Source organism: Cavia porcellus, unplaced genomic scaffold, assembly GCF_034190915.1.
Source record: "Cavia porcellus strain 051 isolate PalLab524CR breed Dunkin Hartley unplaced genomic scaffold, mCavPor4.1 scaffold_30, whole genome shotgun sequence".
Taxonomy (NCBI): Eukaryota; Metazoa; Chordata; class Mammalia; order Rodentia; family Caviidae; genus Cavia; species Cavia porcellus.
Window position 1 is genome coordinate 3,411,515 of NW_026947513.1, and position 19,977 is coordinate 3,431,491.

Below are 19,977 nucleotides of genomic sequence, written 5' to 3' on the forward strand. Positions count from 1 at the left end.
AAGTGACTAAGATGCCTCTAAGATGCCTCTCTGCCCTTCTAAATATTGCTCTGTGTCTGGCTGACTAAACTCTATGGACAATATTACCTACACTGTTTGACATTTTGGGTTTTGATTTGGTCTGACCTATGGGAAATACCAAACAGAGGTCAGAGAGGAGGAAAGGAGAGGCCATGGTCACTACTGGGATGAGCTTCCTCCTCATTTTATAACCACTAGCCTAGAAATGAAAACTTCACTCTTGCCAGCCCAGGGTGTCTCCAGCCTTTATGGCTCCCAAAATCCAGCCCAATCTGTGTGACTGGTCCTTGGCCAAACTTTCCTCCATAGCCCTGCTTAAATAAGCCTTGTAAACTGGTTGTGATGGTGCACTCCTGTAATCCCAGTATTTTGGAGGCTGATGCAGGAGAATTGTTTGCAAATTTGAGACCAGCCTGGGTTACAAAGTGAGCCCAAGGCCAGCCTGAATTGCTTAGTGAGGCCCTGTCTCAAATAGACAAACAAAACAAACAGAACCCTTGTAATTCCTTCTCTGACCTTGACTGATAACAAATCATAGAATTTCAGTGTTGGAAAATATTGGATTTGGAGTTGACTTTCTTGTCCCAGAATTTTTTAAAAGTTCTGTGATTCTGAATACATAATTTCCTTCTCCAGCCTTGGGATTCCTCATATATAAAATAGGCCCATACTAATGCACTGGGGTTATCTATGTGTCAAATCTAAGCCACTGTCCTTCAGCCCTTCTTTCAGATTATTCTTCTCATTTTCCACTTTGAGTATGAACTCTGTCTCTGTCTCTGTCTCTGTCCCTATATCTCTCCCTCCTTTTTCCTCTCCGCTTTTCTCTCACTTTCCCCTGTGTTACAGAGCCACAACTCCTGCTCCTACTTTTAATTTTTATCTTTGAGATAGGGTCTTGCTAAGTGCTTGAGGTGCCACAGGTTAGGGCCCAAATCACAGTCTTCTGGCCTCCGCTTCCCATAGTGCTGTGACTCTGGGCACACACTCTCGTGCCCAGCTCCCATATATTAAAGTAATCCATTTCATGTATTTGTATTGCTAGACTGAGGAGCTTTGCAGATGTCTTTTTTTTTTTTTTTCCTGGTATCGACCACACACTTGCAAGGCAGGTGCTTATGCTGCTGAGCGAAATTCCTCAGGAGCTGTGCATGTAAATCTTTGTTCATCCAATTGTCAACTTTGGGATTCCATACAAATCATTACAACTTTTCCAGGCCTCAGCTGTCTCAGCTGTGAAATGGGAATCCGAAGTCTGCCTTCCTAAAGGCAGAAGGCCAGACCTAATGGTTTCCCGTGAGATGTTAGCAATGGCCTCTTAGTCTGCTTCTCACACAGTCTGTGCTTCTGCCTCCTATGCCATGCTGTCTCCAGGCCCTGGCACCACTTAGATTTAAGGTCTCAAATTTTACTTCAGCACTGAGGTGCTCTGCCCTGTTAAGGTAGTTCCTTGTGCTTATCTACTCTCAATCAAATTACACAGATTTATTTCCAACATAATACTCATAACTTCTGAGATTATCTTTGTTTTCATGTTTTTTGTCTTAATTCCAGAAATAGATTGATAATGTACTTATTCCCCATTTGAAAGTCAGAACCCAGTACTGAGGCTGTTTCAGATGGTCTCTGAAAACAGACCAAATTCTGGAGTAAAATACTAATTAAAGAAACTACAATATCTTTATTTACATAATGACTTCAGGCCTTTCTTTAGGAAAGAGTGCAAAAGAAAATCAAACCCTTAATTGCCAGGTAATTCTCTCTTTTGTCTCTTTTAACAGTTCTTGGAAGAGACACAAGAGTCTGAGCCAAACCCATAGCACAAGAGATGTGGAAAAGTAAATTAAAAGGATTTTCAGAGGGAAAATTGATCAAAGTTTAGTGGCCAATAAGATGACAGGTGAGGGAGCAAAAAAGAGTAAGAAAGATTCTAACTTCAGCAGTTGGACAGCTCTTCCTGTCTGGAACTGGGATACAGAAAGTTAGGGGCCTGGTCCCACAGGACGATGATGATGATGATGATGATGATGATGATGATGATGATGTTGCTACATCTGGCTGTGTCTGACCAGCATTTGGGGATGGGTGTTCAAAATAAGCAGATCATTGCTCAGGGGACAGTGAGATAGGAAAATCCAGACAAGGCCATCATTTACCTCATGCTCCAGGTGATGGCAACCACTATCCCTATCCTATTTCTCACTCTTATGAGTGAGTAATTAGTGTCAGGTAAAAGATATTTCAAGGCCTATATTGTTTCTAACTAAGTCCTATCTGTTACATTCCTGTTCAGCTACCAGTCAGGTGGTCAACTGAAGAAGACCATGCTGTGGCTCTATCAGCTCCTTCCCCTCCTTGTTATTGGTTATGACACGTAAACGTCACATCTATGCTATGCTTTCTTTACTCTTCCTGGAAAAAGATAATGGAATTTAAAATGAGAATGGGCCCTTTAATAAGCAACTTTCAGTTCCCTAGCTTGAGCAGCTTTGTAGGATTCAAGAAAGAGAACTTGTTATCTACTGACAGCTGTTCATTCCTTGAACCACCCAGGCCAAGCCTGGGTTCCCTACGGGGTTCTCCACAGCTCAACCTGCAGACCTGAGTGAGTACCAGGTAGCCCTGGGTCCTCTTAGTCTGGTATTTGCCTCCTCTTACCAACTCCTTTCCCTAGTGTCCTCATAGCAGCTTTCCAATCCTGTGCCCAGTTGCTGAGGGGCCAGTAAATGAATAGGGAGCAGACAAACTTCACCTTGCAAGTGCAGTGATGGAATTAAAGTGTTCTCCTTCTCAGTAAGATACTTGCACATCCTGAGAACTTCACATGATAGGCGGCTACCTGGGGATGTGGTTATGAATGGGGAAAGTTTCATGTTAGCAAATCCTATGGGTCCACAAATCATAGGCCAAGTCTGGTGTTAGTCATATCGACCATTTTTCATGATTATAAAAATATAAATTTGTGTTCATTCTGATTGTGGCTTATTAAAATCTTTATTTTAATTTCAAGAAAAATCCTTTTTTCTTCATACTTAGTTAAAATTGATTTGCAGTCCTGCGAGAATATTTATTTGGGGGAGAGCTTTACTGGACATTGCTACAGAAAGAGTGCTAACAGAGGTGACAATTTTGTTCTTCTATGAGTGATTGTAGCCAGCCACTTGAAAGTTACATTTTACATGTCCACTTTGTACAAATGACTATGTTTTCAGTAACTATCTGGTAAATTGGCAATTTTGATTTGAACTTGAAGGGAGAAAAGCAATGACTCTAATAACCAACAGTCACTGACAAATAGCAGCAATAAAATCCTGCAGCATATCATGTAGGACTAAGGTTTTGACATTTTTCTGGATTATAGCTTCCTGGTTGCTCAGGATGTTATGTCTTGTTTGTGAGACTGTGTGTGTGTGTGTGTGTGTGTGTGTGTGTGTGTGTGTGTGTGTATGCACTGAGAAACACAAATCAAAGATATATATCTCAACCATAATTTTAATTTTTGCACATGGGGTTATTGCTAATAAAAATTACTTTGTCCACCACCTCCAACTACAGAATGCAATATAGTTCTACTAGTTTTTTATTTTGCTTTATATTTTCAAATCTGCTCTATATTCTGCTCTATCTCTCAGTACATGAAGCAGAAACAAACATATAATAAATACTTGCTGAGCGAATCGGTGCAGTAAATGAACCTTATTAACAGGATATATTATCTTTGGTCAGTGCCACTGAAATAAATTGCTCTTTTGTTTTGTAGATTGTCATGGATATATTGGGTTGTTTGTGGTTCAGTGTATATTTCCTCCACTTGTGTTGTGGAGACTAATAAAATTTTATGGCATTCACAATTTTTAAACACTAATTGAATCCATGGATTCCTACAAAATGGTGTGACAGTATAAAAAAAAGTGTATGGATATATAACTTTCAGCCCCACATGTAGACAATACCCTAGTTTTTTAATGTTTTAGTTGCTCACAAGCAAAGAACATGACCTTCTCTGCCTGAATCTAAGGGTAGTTTGATGGCTGGAAAAGATACATGAAGGAATTTTGTACCCAGAATACTTGTAAATATACATTATAAAGTCTATGTACAATCTGCATAAAATTACCTCATGGTTTCTTTTTAGATATTCTCTATTTTCTAAACCTTAGAAAAGTCACATCACTGGAGGGAATAAAAACTGGAGAGAGTGGCAGTTCTACATGTGTGAACAGCTTGGCTGGTAATGGCGAAACTCTTAAAGCTCTCCATGATGCAAACAGCTGGCTACAGCACACACACTGTAGGCTCACTAGGTTAGGCTACTACATCCAGGTATTTAACCAAACACCTTAATAAATGTTTCAAAAATATACTGTGGATGTGGCAATGTCTGCAGTCAGTTTGAACTATGGAAAGAGCAGATATCCCTGGATAATGTAGGTAAGTTCCATCTATCAGTTGAAGATCTAAAGCAAACATTAAAGCTTCCTCAGAGGCAGAAATATTGACTCCAAAATACAGGATAAAATTCTGCCTCATGTTTTTCAGTCTGTCCTGTGAATTTTACCTTAGTGCTATGAGCCATAAATATTTTTGTTTATGTGTATATGTGTATGTGTACGTACGCATGTTTCTGTTTGTTCTGTTTTTCTAGAGAAACCCAAGTACATAAATCTTGAAAGTGGCCTATATATCCATCAACAGATGGATGCATAGAGAAAATTTGGTATCCATACACCATGGAGCACTATTCCATCACGAAGAACAGATTTGAGTCACTGGTAGGAAAATGGGTGAGCCTTGAGATCATAACGCTAAGTGAAATAAACTTGACACAAATTGCACGATTGCCCTTACATTAGAACTAAAGTGTATATAGTTTAAAGACAAAAGGAAAGATAGCTAATAGGAAACAGGGAACCTATGTGGAGATGGAAGGGGGTCTGGCAGGGGTCTCAAGTGGCAGGGAGGGAAGGTGAAAGGGCCGTGAAGAGGATCAAGACACGATGTTTATGTATGTACCCATTCTCATGACAAATGCTATTTATTTTATCTGACAAAATGCTAATTTTAAAAACATAAGAGAATACAATGCTGAATGATGTGGGGAGAGAGTGAAAAAAGACATATTCTGTTCATTCCTTTAAATGTTTTCTACTTTCCAATATTTTTTCAAACTTAGTGGTATGTTTGAAGTTTGGGCATAGGAGTCAAGAAACTTAAACAGTACAGACAATAGGGATAGTTCTCAAAAAGTAAAAACTAAAAATAAAATTGCCATATGACTCAAAAATCTCACTTCTAGCTGCACATGCAAAGGAAATAGTATCAGTCAGCTGAAGAGACGGCTGCAGTCCCATGCTTATTTCAGCCAAGGTAAGGAATCAACTGAGCTGCCTCTCATTGGATGAATGCACTAAGACAATATGATACACAGTAGAAATACTAAACCATAAAAAGTAATGAAGTTCTGTCATTTGTGACAACATGGATGAAACTGGAGGTCCTTCTGTTACCTCAATGAGCGTGCACAAAAAGACAAGCCCCACTTAAACTCATATAAATGTGAAATCTAAAAGTAGTGCTCTCATAGGAATTGAAAATAGAATTCTGGTTACAAAGATCCTGGAGGGGGAGGGATGAGAAAGATTTATGTACTAAACTGTAGTTAGGAAAAAATGAGTGCTTATGTCCTACTGTTCAGTAGAGTAACTATGGATAATGATAATGTCTTACATGTTCCAAAAAGCTCAAATAAAGGATTTTGAATACTTTCACCACAGAGAAAAGATAAAGGTTTGGGAAGATGGGTATGTATACCCTAACTTGAATATTATACAATGCATGCCGTGTGAAGACATGACATGGTGCCCCATAAGGATATAATTTGTATGTGTCCATTTAAAAACAACCGAGAAGCATGTGGGATAATACTGCTGAATGGATTCACTGCTCTGCTACCACATTAGGCAGCAGAAACCCAAGCATGACTTGAGTCCCATCCTCATTCCTCCGAGCAAACTGGAATGTCTGCAGGTTTTAAAGCCCAGACTTTTTCACTAACTCTGTGGCGTCTGTTTGCCCAACAGGGAATGATTCAAAACTGCACCAAAGTACTCCAGGTCAAAACAAAAGTACATCAATAGAGTTGATTTTGCAGTATGTGAATCAGATTGCTTTAGAAGTGGATAAATGCAATGCATGCAGACCTGAACAAATGAAACAAACAATTCAGGGGCGAAAAGAAAACTGAACTTGCTTTGAATAGCAGGAGACGACGTTTTGGCAGCTGAGCAGGGCAAGAGCTTCAGGAGTCGCTCTTTAATGCTGCGCTTGGTGGTGTTCTGAGCGTAGAGGAAACCTAGAAAATACAGGATCAGGTCTGTTATTATACCTGTGCAGAGGAAGTGGGCCATGCTGCAGGGGTGGTTGGAGAGGCCAGGCAGTAGGACCAGGACGCAGCCATCCACTCAGGCAATCTCAGGCAATGGGTTCGGACCCGCAAGCGTTATCCTCTCATTGAGGTTTACTTTTTTGAACTTTTCCTTCTATTACGTTAATCAAAATGATTACCAAGTGCACACAAAATTAGAAAAAGATATCCCTTGGATGACAAAAGTAAAATTTGGTGGTTTTTTTAGGGATCTTAATTCAGGAAAAAGCAAGTATTACTGAAAGAGTTGGCCAGATTGAAATTTCAGTACTGAAACGAGCATAAGGGCCTGCATCACAATTTCTGTTCTCTTCACTCCCCGGGTCTGATTGCAAAGGAGGCAGATGCTCTGCACAAACCATTCACACTGCAGTCACCTGTGAGTACCTTTGCCTTCCCTGAAAGTGAGAAAATAAACGTCCTTGATATGCAGTGGCATCAGCGTATGCTGATATGTCCAGAGATGTGACAGTCCTTCACACTTTCCACACACGCTCAGTGATGAATAGAATTTTGCCAGGCAGACCAATTCCAAAAGACACAAGACATGTCTGTAAAATGTTAACCCAGGAAGACAGAGCGGTTCCTGTGATTTCAGCCAGTTGGAGAGGATTCAAGAAAAATCAACAGTGGTTGAGCGGGCAAGCTAGCAAACGCCTGAAACAATTTTGGGTGGCAGGAGCCAGCTGTCCAACTCATTAACACGTCAAGCACTGAGCACACAGGAGCCTGAATTTGCATGTTAATATCTATTGCTTCTCCAAATTAGTTTGGAAGGTGTCAAATACAAAGCAACAGCAATGGAACCCTTTCAAATTGAAGTGAGACAGTCTATATTGTGTGGGCATGGAAAATATGTCACTTTTCCTTCTCTAACTCATAACTTGTACCTTGAAATTATAGACAGCTCCTGACTCCAAGACTCTAGCTCTGAATCTACCTTGCCATCAGTGGCCCACTGGTTAAAATTCTAGTCAGCATGAGGTGCCAAAGCTGAGGCAGAGAAACACCCGACTCTCATTTTTCCTGTGTTGGCTAAGGGGGTGGGAGGTGTGGGTGGACTGGCCAACCAACGTTTGTCTGTCCCTTCCCTGCACTCTCCTTTATCTCCTCGCATCCTGCCAATGGACTAGAACAATTTGCTTCCGTGTTCTTACTATCAAACCTCGATTTTGTGCTTCAACATGAATGCAGCCAGACAGGCAGTGTGGTGTTTCTCCCCCACTTTCCCCCTTCAAATGACACTGTTACATTTTTGAAGAAAAGAGGGAACACTGTGGAGTGACTAAAATCAGGAAGAGAGGGATTTTGGCCCCTTCTTTGCACACCCAACACTTAGAGCAAGCTTCTATCCCTACCCCTCACTGCGATAGGCCTGAGGCTGCCACATAAGTATCTCTCCACAGCGGTTCTTGGGCTTTGGGATAGGAAGGCGCCCTCCTGTGTACTGAGCCGTGGGCTTCCTGCTTAAGGCCTGTTACAATAAATACAAACTTTGGTGTTGCTGTAAACCTGCTCATGATTTATTCTCATTTTTCCTGTAGTGTAGACTCCATAAGACCTGCAAATATTTGGGATTTTTTTAAAAGTAATGTGGACAAAGTAGTTATTAAGAAAGAAAGAAGGAAAGAAAGAAAGAAAGAAAGAAAGAAAGAAAGAAAGAAAGAAAGAAAGGTAAATACTAGAGCTGTTAATGCCAAAAAGCTATGAAGACCAGCCCCCTGCGGTCCACTATGACGGTCAGTACAAACTGGCACTGGAAGGCAGTAGCCTGTGGCAGCCGAAAACAACAGCTGGCTGGATCAGCTACTGGGACCCTGCAGAATCTGGCGACATCAGAACTGAACACAAGTGGTAACAATGAACACAAGTACCGAGAACAAGTATTAATAAAAATAAAATAAAATAAAATAAAACATTAGAGTGTAATAAGGATTCTTGTTAGTCACTGGAATAGGCAATGTGGGATTTCTGGTTCTTCTCAGAGTCAAAATGACCATGAAGGATAAACATTTTAATCAATTCAGCACATCAAGGGGTGCAGGAGAGTGGGGCTAAAGACATTCACAAAAGACAGCTTCCAGAACTGCCTCAGAAAGCAGCAAGACTGATGCATGCATGTGGAGAAGTGCATTTGAAGTGAGGGGGACTCTTCTGTGGGAGAGTAATGGTGATGTGTCTTTTAATGCAATAAAATATTTTAAACTTTCATTCTGCTTTTTGGTCATACTTTATATAGCTTCCCTCCTGCAATACAAATTGGATGATTTCTATTCCAGTGTTTACAGAATGCATGCTTTTGAATGTCTTATTGTACTGTACGCAATGGCATATCTGGAAAAACTAAATGAGGCAACTGGTTTTGAGGTCTGGAACATTTAGCAGTAAAATGTGATAATCCTTCAGAGAAAAGCAGCTCAAGTGCTGAAATCTTGAAGGCCCTGCCTGGGAGCAGACTGCTTCTCTAATTCAGGGTCTTACAGCATGGAGATGGCAGACTGGAATTTTAGGCTCCCAAAATGACTGGCACTTGAAGGTGAGAGAGGAGAAGGGCTGTTTGTGTGTGTGTGCTGGAGGGGGATGCTGGGGACACTTTGTGAGAGTGACATGCTGTTATTGACCAAGAGCTGAGAAAGTCATGTTCAGGTTAAGGCTTCATGAGACTTAGGCAAAAGCTGCTGTAAGGCGGAGAATCAAATGCAGAAGTTATGCAGTGCTAGGAAGGTGGGGGAGATCAGTCCAGAAAATTGAGGAGGAAAAAAAAAAAAAAAAGAGAGAAAGAAAGATAAAGGTGGGGGGGAGCACTGAGCACCTCTGGCCTTCACTTGTGAGCTCAGAAAAGTCGCTTTAAGAGGAAGGGTAATTTCCTATGACCAAGGCAATAACGCAAATTGACATATCCTATCAAAAACAGCACTAAAGCTAGAGAACAAAGAGAGCTGTTGAATTATGGGATCCCTTCTAGAACAATATTCAACTAATTTTGAAGAAGATAATAAAATATAAACTCTCTACATGGCATTATAACAATTCCATTGTGTTTTCAACAGTTCCTCGTATAAAATAAGCAGAAAAATGTGACCCATAATCATCAACATTTTTTTTTTTTTTGTCTTTTTCGTTTTTATCGGTACCAGGGATCGAACCCACGACTGCCTGCTTGCAAGGCAGGCGCTTATGCCGCTGAGCTAAATCCCCAGCCCCAATCATCAACATTTTAAAAGCAATTTACACAAATAAAACTTAAGATGACACAAATGTTGCAATGAGGAGGAAACAGCTTTCAAGAGAAAGATGATCACAATAAATAAACGACAGGAAAATTTGGAAAGGGAATGGCAAAAAAAAGATGCAAATAGAAATTCCAGAAACACAAGGTAAAATACAAAAAATGAAAATATTTTTAGATTTACTTAACAACTTATTGAGGACAAGTGAAGAAAAATTATGGACTTGACTAGAAATCAAAAGAAATATATCATCCAATGTAAATAATAGAGAGAGATTTAAACAATTGAGCCTTGATGATCTGGGTACCAATACAAATAAAACTGGGGAAGCAAACAAACTAGGAGATAAATTTTTGAAGGAATAATGGCCATTGGATTTCACATTTGATCAGAAGCATCAAGGTAAAGTCAAACTTTAAACTTCAAGCAAGACAAACCCATGAAGAATCACACATAGTCATATTACAGTCAGAATGCTGATAACCAAAACTGAAAGGTTCCTTACAAAACAGAAGAAAAGGACACCTAACAGGGTTAGATAATGCAGTTTCTTTTCAGAAACTATAGAGAATAGAAAGTAATAGAAAAGCACCTTTGATGTTTCCAAGAGAATATAAAGACTATCAATGTAGAATTCTGTATTGAATAAAAATAGTTACTTGGGGGGATGAAGGTGGAGTAAAATATTTTCCCACATACTAAGCTGCAATAATTCTTGTCCAATGGACCTGTATTGAATGATATGCTGAAAAAATTGCCTCAGGCTAACAGGAAAAGACATGATATGGAAAACTTGACTTACAGAGAGAAATAAAAGAGTACTGTGAATGGCAAATATGTTGAATAAATATAGGATATTATTTTATTTGTTTAAAATTATTTGAGAGTTTATTACACTTGTAATATATAAAATTTCTGATAATAACCTAAAGTTTGGGGTAGGGTAAATGTAATTTACTGGAGTGTAGATCCTTATGTTTTACACAAAGTGGCATGATATTAACTCTAAGCAGTCTATAATAAATGAAGGTGACATTGTAATGTAGGCTAGAGTACTAAAGAGTATAATCAAAACACCAATAGAGGAATTACAATAGAATACTTAAAATATTTAATTAATTCAAAAAGCAGTTAGGAACACAGTGAATAAGGGAAGAAAACTAAATGGGAAAGTAGAAAATCTACAATAAAAGCATAGACTTAAACTCATCCACGTAATTAAATCTGTAACATGATCACATTTGTAAGTCTCTTTTCTCATTCACTAGCGTATTTCCAGTAGCTTGCATAGTGTCTGCTTATACAAAATGTTCATTCAGCATCTACTGATAGCACGAACAGTTTTAGAATGTGCTTGTGAATGGCATGCCCATAACTAGCAGTTGCAGGTGGAATTTACAAGATCTGTTTCCTCACTGTGAGGGTCCCAACATTTTCCCCGCCCCTAAGTGGAAAGCTGTGTTGAAGGTGCTTCGATGATAGGCTGGTAAGTGTCACTGAATTAGGGGGCGGGCTCCACTCACCAGCCAATAACAAGAAAGGAAAATTGGTGGTGAAGGTAAGCCAACTGGCAGACGGCTTAAGTACATAGCACGTTTATCCCCACAGAGACTAATCATGCTTTGATAGATTATTTCTATCCCATAACATGTATTTATTTATGCACAAATACTATAACGCATATAATATAAACATCACAAAGGATCTTCTTTGTAGAACTGTGGATAAACTGTAGTCAAATTAGAAAATGTCCCCACTCCTCAGAATCTCATCATCTACATCTATAACATCTATTACATTGCATAATTGATTAGTCAATTTCCCAAAATCTCAATTCCTTAAAGGAAACATGCAGTTCATTCATGGATGCATTCATTCAAAAAAACATTTGTAAAGTGCCTGCTATGTGCTAGGCAGTGTCCCAATGCAGAGAATAATAACTAAAAGTAATTCATATATCAGGGGATCTTTAATTATTGTTCATAAAGACAAATACACAAAAATGAGTAGAAAAATATAAAAATATGTCAGCAGAGGACAGGGATGGCGCCTACAGACATCTGGTGGTGACAGGGTTTGAAGGTCAAATGGGAACACTATTAGTTTTAAATTTGGTAGCTGGGAAAGGTTTCAATAAAGGACTTTTGAGTAAATACGTCTAAAGAAGATGACACAATGTCTGACTTTTCTTAATTTTTAACAAATGTCACAACATATTGCATACATTAGCTACTAAAATATTCAATGAATGATTAGCAATCATTTATCAAATTAACATTTATTAGTATCTATAATACACAGATTAATACCTTACAATAGCTAACAACGTAAACCACCAAGTCCAATGATCACTGTATAAATTTACTGCCTTAGAATTCAAAATTGAGTTGATTGCTTAGTGCTTCTTTTATAAGCCAAGCCAAACTACTGGTATTTTAGCACTTAAAAAATCATGAACAAAGTAATACAGAGAGGTAAGTGTGCAAATATGTAGGGAGCTTTAAACTTAACTAAATAAAAGAGTATTCATTTTTACTAATAGGGAAATGAATCTGTTTATCACTATGTTGGTTCTTTCATGTCGCTGACCATGCAGTCCTCAACAATAAAAATGTAGGTGGTCAGTTTTCACTGCTGAATTTTTCTGGTGTACAAGAAATACCATTACATGTAAACGTCAGGTTCAGCGCTGAGTGATGGGCAGAGTACCAACAATTCAACAATGCAACAGACACTATGTTAACAGAAGGCAATTTTCCTCCCTTTTGGACTAGAACTGATGAAAGACACTCTTCTACTTTCTGTGGTTTTGCTTTGAAATAAAGGTTCCTCTTCCATTCACGGTCCTCTTCAGTTTCTAATGTGTGCTTTTCAATTATGGACAATCTTTTTTTTTTTTTTCCTAGAACCTAAGCCTCTGGATATCTGGTCTAAGAAAATTAGGCTAACAATATTGTAACAGGCATAATGTCCTCCCAGGGATTACAACTATGACAGAAATCACCAGGACTATGAGAATCACTGTGATCCCATCAGTCATTCTTTGAATCAGGGACAAGCTGATTCATTGACTAGGATGCTGGAGTTAGGAAATACATTTTCACCAGTTTCATCACTGCTGGGATGCCTATTTCTTAAGTGAGATTGCAGCTCTCTCTCTCTTTCTCTCAATATTTTCAAATTCATATCTTAAACTACAAACTCCAACATAATTCAAAGTTCCTATGTGCTACTTTTATAAACCAAGCCAAACTGCTAATATTGTAGCATAATAATAATTCGTGCTGCAAGTTCCTGCCAAACCACATGGTTGTAACTAGGTCTTGCAACCGGCCCCAAATAAATGTTCCCTTCTAAGAAGGGTAACAGCAATGTTGATGGTAGAACATGAGGGGAAAAAAAAATCTAGGTTTGATTTTGTCTCTTTTGAACTTTGGAAGCAGAAAACTAACCTTCTTAATTGACCTGTTTTGTTTTGCTCGATTGTAAAGCAGTTGGCTTCTTTTATCAGTTAATTCAGAGGAAGGCTGCTAGCAGGTGTTTGAATTTGCTGGAAATAATCTACAGAATCTAAATGCAAATAGGGCAGATTTGACAGCACTTAGAACTGCTATTTAAAGACAGCTGTTTTACAATAATGAATGTCTATCCTTGGTGGCTCCTCTCTCCCTGACTCTCTTGGTCTCTGTTTCTCTGTCTATGCTTCTCTTTCTGTCTCTGTTTCTTTTTCTGTCTCTGTTTCTTTCTTTCTCTCTCTGTTTCTGTCACTCTGTCTCTCTCTGACTCTGGCTCTGTCTCTGTCTCTGTCTGTCTCTCTGTGTCCTCTTCTCTCCCTGAGAAACTCTGTGGCTGAGTTTTTATGACTCCTTGTCTTCCTTCATCTCTTTTATTTTTCAGTGTTTCTATTAATATTCTCTTGTCTCTCTTCTCTCCATCTCTTTCGTCTGTCTCTACTCCTTACTCTTGAGTCAGTAGGGTTACATTTGCTGTCATTTACCACTGTGTAGATTATGTGCTTTATGAAACATGTGGACAGAGCTTTAGTAACTCAAGCACAAATTGGGACTGGAAGTATTGCAGATTTAAGATTTTTCTTCTGTTGGCAATATTTGCAGAGATTTTACCAGTTGCGCATCAGTAATATGGAAATACAGAGTGATGGATTTTCAGACTAGGAATGCTCAACCTGTGCTAAGTTCTCATTTTGTCTTACTGATCCCAACCTGAGAACAGCAGCAGAAAGCTGCACCACAGAGAAGCATCAGTCTTCTTTGGGATCTTGTAAGAGTCATCGCTAATATCTAATATTCCTCTAGTTTTCTGTGGGAAGCCGCCTATGATGGCGCCCATTTCCTGCTTCCGGGTTCTTCCCGGCCTGAACAAGCCTGCCAAATTGTCATGTCTGCCCAGTTACCCGTGACGCTAGCCTATCAGCTTGTTAGACGCGCTTCTCTGTGATTGGATACTGCTTCCCCTTATAAGAGGTTGTTCCTGCCCTCAACGGGCGGAAGAGGAACCAACGTTGAGGGTGGCGGACCTTGTTAGGTCCGGTTCGCTGTACGCAATAAACTTTGAGAGCTGATCCTGCTCGAGTCTGGCCTCCTGTCTCCCGCGGCTCCGGTCAGTTTTCTGAACAAATGGTCAGGACAATTATATGCGGGTGTCTTTTGTTGTGGAGGTTTAGAAATTATCTATAACTTTCTGTAAAGTAGGGCAACAAGATCTTCTTGGATTGACCCAAGGAGACACTGCCAACCGTGAACATTTCCTGTACACTCTATCTGCAATAACACACTTGCTGCTTTTAGTAAAATGTGCTCACAAATGTCCTGGTTTAGATGACAAACTATGTGCACAAATGACCAGCAACTGATGGAGTCTATCCCCACAAACTAATGTATAATCATTGACTGAATGACCATTTTACTATACTAACAAATGTAAATGATGCAACTTCATTTTTAAACGGTATTTTAAAAGCAGCTATCATTAGTAGAAAGATGAAGCAGACTTAAAATGCAAAGCTAAAATGCAAATATTTGGGGTCACACTCAAGGTAACATTTACAGTGGAAAGATTTGGAACTTTGCAGTCAGAAATAACTAGTTTGAATCTGTGCCATTTTTTGTTTGTCAAACTTCAGAAAAGTTGTGTAATCTCATCCAGTCTCTTTGATCTCACCTGCTCATGGGAATAGTAATATTGCAGCCTTTGCTACTCACCAGGGTGCTTAGGATCTTCAGATATGGTTACACGCACACAGCTCCTGGCTGGATAGGATTCTCACCCTTTACCCAATTGGTGGCAGAACAAATGTGTTTAATGTTCAGAACTCAAGGAAGCATTTCAAAAATTAGACCTGCATTTTCTTTTGTATAGTAACAATAAAATATATTTCATATCTAAATTTCTATCTTAAGCATTGCTCCCTTAATAATGAATGAATTAAACCTAAGTTATAGGGCATTCTCTTCTCAAGCTAATAAATAACTGCTGCTCTTTTTAAATTAAAATTTTAGTATTTTTGATAAGGAAGAATTTAACTTTGAACATTCTTTCTCTGATGACAAGAGGCAACAGATACAATTTAAAATTTCTTTTGAGTAAGTTTTAGAATTCTAAAGTTCATTTTCTAGGCAAACTGTTTACTATATAGTGAATGTTCCTGGCCTCACCCAGCACAGTTACTAGTGTGTGTCTATAGCCATGGTCACAAGTACCTGCTCATCTTATGACTGGCCACTTGGCCACTTAGCTACTCTCCTTTGTAACATCCTTGGCAGGACCTATGCAGAGAGGATCACTTGTTTCTTCTCAATGATTCTAGTTAATCTCTGTTAAAATAAAATCCTATCAAGTCTCATTGTTCACTGTAAGAGCCTTGGCCTTTACTCTGAGTGAAATAGAGTAAATAGAGGATTGTTAAGCATTAAATTTAATGCTCAAAATTAATATTTTCCTCAGAAATATTTGTTGAGTAATGACTCAGACCTGGTAAAAACATATTTGCTGATCTCCTGAAACTAAAACTTTAACAGAAATGATAAGTATAAACAAGGAATTAAGCAATAGTAAAGGAACTGCAGTATATTTCACCTTGAACAATATCTTGCTGCAAGGACTGATGCAGAGAAATAATGCCTAAAATGCAGTGCTGACTACAATGATAAGAGTACTATCCATGTGCTAAGTGCTTTATAAGATCATGATATCATGTAACCTCACAAAACCCCCAGTGGCAAGTAATATCACAACAGCTGAATTATAGCTGATGAAATTAAAAATAGAGCCATGCATGAAGTCCATAAGTGGCATTAACAGGTTATGAGTACTTGTCCATTTGATGACCCCTGGTCTCACATTATGATCTCTGTACTATGAACAATGGCTCCATAAAATGGACACATTCACTGACTATATGTGTCTCATCATGTCCTTTTCATCTGCAGGATATGTGTTTTCCTTTGTGTCATAGTTTTTATTTCCTTCTCCAACTCCACATTTAGGTTCCTAGGAACTAATCGTATCTTGAACATACTTTAGAAGAACCTCAGTGACTCACGTTCCGTTGGTAGAAACAGTGACTCTAATTTCATTTTCCGTAGGACATCCATCAAATTCTTAGGGGTATTGAAAATAATGATATAGTTGAAGAGAAAGCTACTCTCAGAGATCCAACTTTTTCATATGAAATATGGGACTAATAAATGACATACTAATCTCAAGGAAGTTAGGAGATAAATGAGGCAATTGTTTCTACAAAAATTTTTCAAATGCAAGAAAAAATAGGATATAATCCATTATAACTTCCAATGTGAGATATTATTTTCCTATCTTCAGTCATTTTACACTTTATAATCTTCATCTTCTAACAATGCATTAATGCTATAGAAATCAGTTCATCAATTTAATAAAAAAATGCATTGCTTGTATGATAAGGTAGACTGATGGAAAGTGCCAGCAATGAAACTCACATAATATATTCAATAAAGTGAAAGGTTTACAATATTGTGGCTGTTATTAGTTAGTAATATTACCAAAATAGCTTAGAAAGTTAGTTATGCCTGATTACTCCTGATGAGCTGAGTTAGGTTATTCAAATAGGAAGCCAATCTAATGCCAGATAGGTTTTTAAAAAGAACTTTCATTTTATAGTTTTTGCATTTCAAACTGATTTTTGTTGGGCTAGAGTTGAAACTTTTTGCCTATACAATTTTTAAAACAAATAAATCAACATCTGTGAAATCTGTCTCTTTCCCTTAAGAATTTCAATTACTCTCTTCTATAGGAAGATCTAGCAGCATGCTATCTGCCTGTACCCTTACATGAATAGCTCTGTTTAAGAGCTGCCTTTTCTATCACACATAACTCCAAGAAGAAAGTCAATTGTTATTTATCTTGGCTCACTAAACTCATTTCTTTCAGCTGCCTTACTCTTACAGATTTTTAAGATTTTTAGTTTCCTCTAAATGCTCCTATATGGATTATTTCATCATTGCCTGGAGTTGAATACTGTCCCTCAAAAACTCATGCTGATACAGAACTTTAGCATGTGACCATTTCTTAAAATAGAACTTTTCCATATTTAATTAATTAAGATGTAGTTAGTTCTATTAGATGAAGGTGGGTCTAAAGATAGCTAGTGACTGATTTTGTTATGTGAGAGGAGGACACATATGCACGCACTGACATGGAAAACAGCAGAGTGAAGATGGTGGCAAAGACCCTAATAAAGTCAGTGACAAGCCAAAGAATCTCAAAGATTCCCAGCAACTACAAGAAGATCAGAGAGAGAGAAAGAATAGGTTCTTCCTCACAGCCTGCAAAAAGCACCAACTCTGCAAAAAGCACCAATCTTGCTGAAACCTTGATCGATACTTCTGATCTCCTACACTGTGAGAGAATAAATTAGTCTTGTCTTAAGCCACCAATTGGTGGTGATTTGTTACTATAGCCCTAGGAAACTAATATCAGTTTCAGCAGTTTTTCAAAAACTGATGATATCAAATTAAACAGTGGCTGATGCCATCCACTATGAAGCAGCTCTGAGCAGGATTTAGAATTAATTGGCTTTCTATGTGTATCTGTGAGTCTGTCCTAGGCTAAGGCCCCTTATCTGGAGATGGGCAGAGGATTCATAGTAAGTGGACCTCTATGAATCACTGGCCATGCTGAGACCTATAGTGGCCTGTGATGCCAGAGATGTCTCAAAGGGTAAGATAAGGCCACACCTGAGGACACTTGACTCCAAACCAACTAAGTAGATAGAGATAGCAGCTGCAGGCATCTCACTCCTGCTGTCTCATTCCCACCATGAATGTCATCATGGAGATAAGATGGTTCTCCTATATTGGCATAATTTACTACTTCAGAACTCTTTAAAGTGAGTCCCAAGATGCTCCTCTGTTCTCGTGCTTGCTTCAGTATCCCAAATCTTTAAAATCTAGTAAATATGAGCCACCCAGAGAAGATTTTTTTTAGTCCCCAGAGTCTCAAACTCTGCTAGAGTGTAGTGACCCTCCTAGAGCCCTAAAATTATACCAATCATCTCATTTATATATGCCATTGCCATATATTCATTTGGAAGGTTTGGGATCTTGACCAAGGTTCCCAAAACATGATCACATATTAATGCTCTCCTTTATATGTAATATTGTCTTCACACAGAATTTTTTTCCCAATTTAAAACTGAATTTATATGCCTTCTTATTATCACAGGTAGCTTCTGAAAATTATTAACAGGCATATTCATTCCAGATAAATTAATCTACTAAACATTATAATTGAGTAAATTTCTACAGTAGGTATGGCATTGTCACATTCTATTTATCTTGTGCTAGTGTATGTTGGAAGGGTTTAACTTTCTTTTCATTTGTACAGGGGATTACAGCCAAATGATTGCCTTAAATCTCAGAGGAGAGCTGAGACTTAAACTTTTCAGCAATAACTGTTAGGATTTTGAAAACTTTTAGAGATGGACTAAATAGATGTTTCTACTTTTCTTGCAGCTAGAAAATAATGGAAATGCAGAGATCTAACTGATAGACCCATTGAAATGAGCAGTTCTTACTAGCTACAATGTGGTTAATTAAACATGTTGAAGTACAAATGATATTCATAAATTATATCAGAGTGAATAAAATTCATATTCAATTAAACAATGTGGGTGGAAAGATCCTTAATGCTCTAATCCTAAATTCTTGATCAGCATATAGAAAAAAATCAAGGACAACAAATCAATGTCCCTAAGATGGATACAAGTGGTTCTTCCTGATAATTTGATTTTTAATAACTAATGCACTAGGCTGGCACACAATGTGAAATATTATCCTTGAAAACAGCAGCTCTGCCTGCTCCTTAATATTTTCATTTACTAGAAACTGAGCCAGAAAAACCAAATGTTTACCATAGCAGCTGAGGGACTATGTCCTGGGGAAGAAAATAATGCTATGGCAAGTTAATGGTGTTTTCTGATGCCCTCTTATCACTCTCTTGACCACATCAAAATATTCCTGAGAGGATGATTTTGAGTTATACAAAGGTAAGTGTGCAAATATGAAATAGTATCATGTAAACAGAAAGTCCAAAACTATAGGCAAACTTAAAAATAAGCAGCATTTAAATTTATGTCCCACTTGTCCAGAACATCATAATTTCACAGTTGACAGGTTAAGTAGTGAGCTGTTTAGGGTATTGCTCTAAGGTGATACTCTTTACAGCTCATAAATAAGAGGGCCATCTTTGTTAGTGTTATAGAAGTACCTATTAAGACCTTAAATTACTTGAGATCTTCGGGAACATGTTCTTCAAGTAAAACATAATCCTTATATAATTTGTTCTTACTAGACTTTATCCAAAACACAATGGAGCTAAAGTTTTAATCCTGAAAAATCCTATGTCATTCTACAAATATCTGTTGGTGCTTAAGACTCATTAAGTGCTCACCGGGGCAGCTCCCAGGATCTATGGGTTTTAGTGGATGGAAGGTGACTTTCTAGAAATAAAAGCAAAATAATTTTAAATAATAACCCCACTTTTCCATATTGGACCTGACATTTCCTAGCTCTTTCAATACGGTACAGTACAGTATGGTATAATACAATACAGTAAGGGCTGCTTAGACAAACAATTCCTAACATATTTTTGAAATCTGCTATACCTAAATGTTTTAAAGGCATTTTATAAATATTGTTATATGTATACAATAACAATGGTTCTGCAGAACCATTTATAAAGGAAGAAACTGAATTTAAGAATATTTTAGCTTACCTCAGACTAGAAGGTTAATTCTAACGGAGTGTG

The 19,977-nt window shown here is 38.1% G+C and overlaps 1 protein-coding gene across 6 annotated transcripts in view; it reads right to left on the reverse strand.

The window, feature by feature from the left end:
* The window catches only part of Kcnip4 (potassium voltage-gated channel interacting protein 4), a 1,100,013-nt gene that overhangs the window by 119,007 nt on the left and 961,029 nt on the right, over nucleotides 1–19,977 (reverse strand). The window contains exon 2 of one of the 6 annotated variants that reach the window (XM_063240453.1): nucleotides 6,268–6,373. The exons of 4 other annotated variants lie outside the window; for them this stretch is intronic. In XM_063240453.1, coding sequence (XP_063096523.1) covers nucleotides 6,268–6,373 — 106 coding nt within the window. The remainder of the gene's footprint in view (nucleotides 1–6,267; nucleotides 6,374–19,977) is intronic. One more of the 6 variants, XM_063240452.1, reaches the window with a different exon arrangement.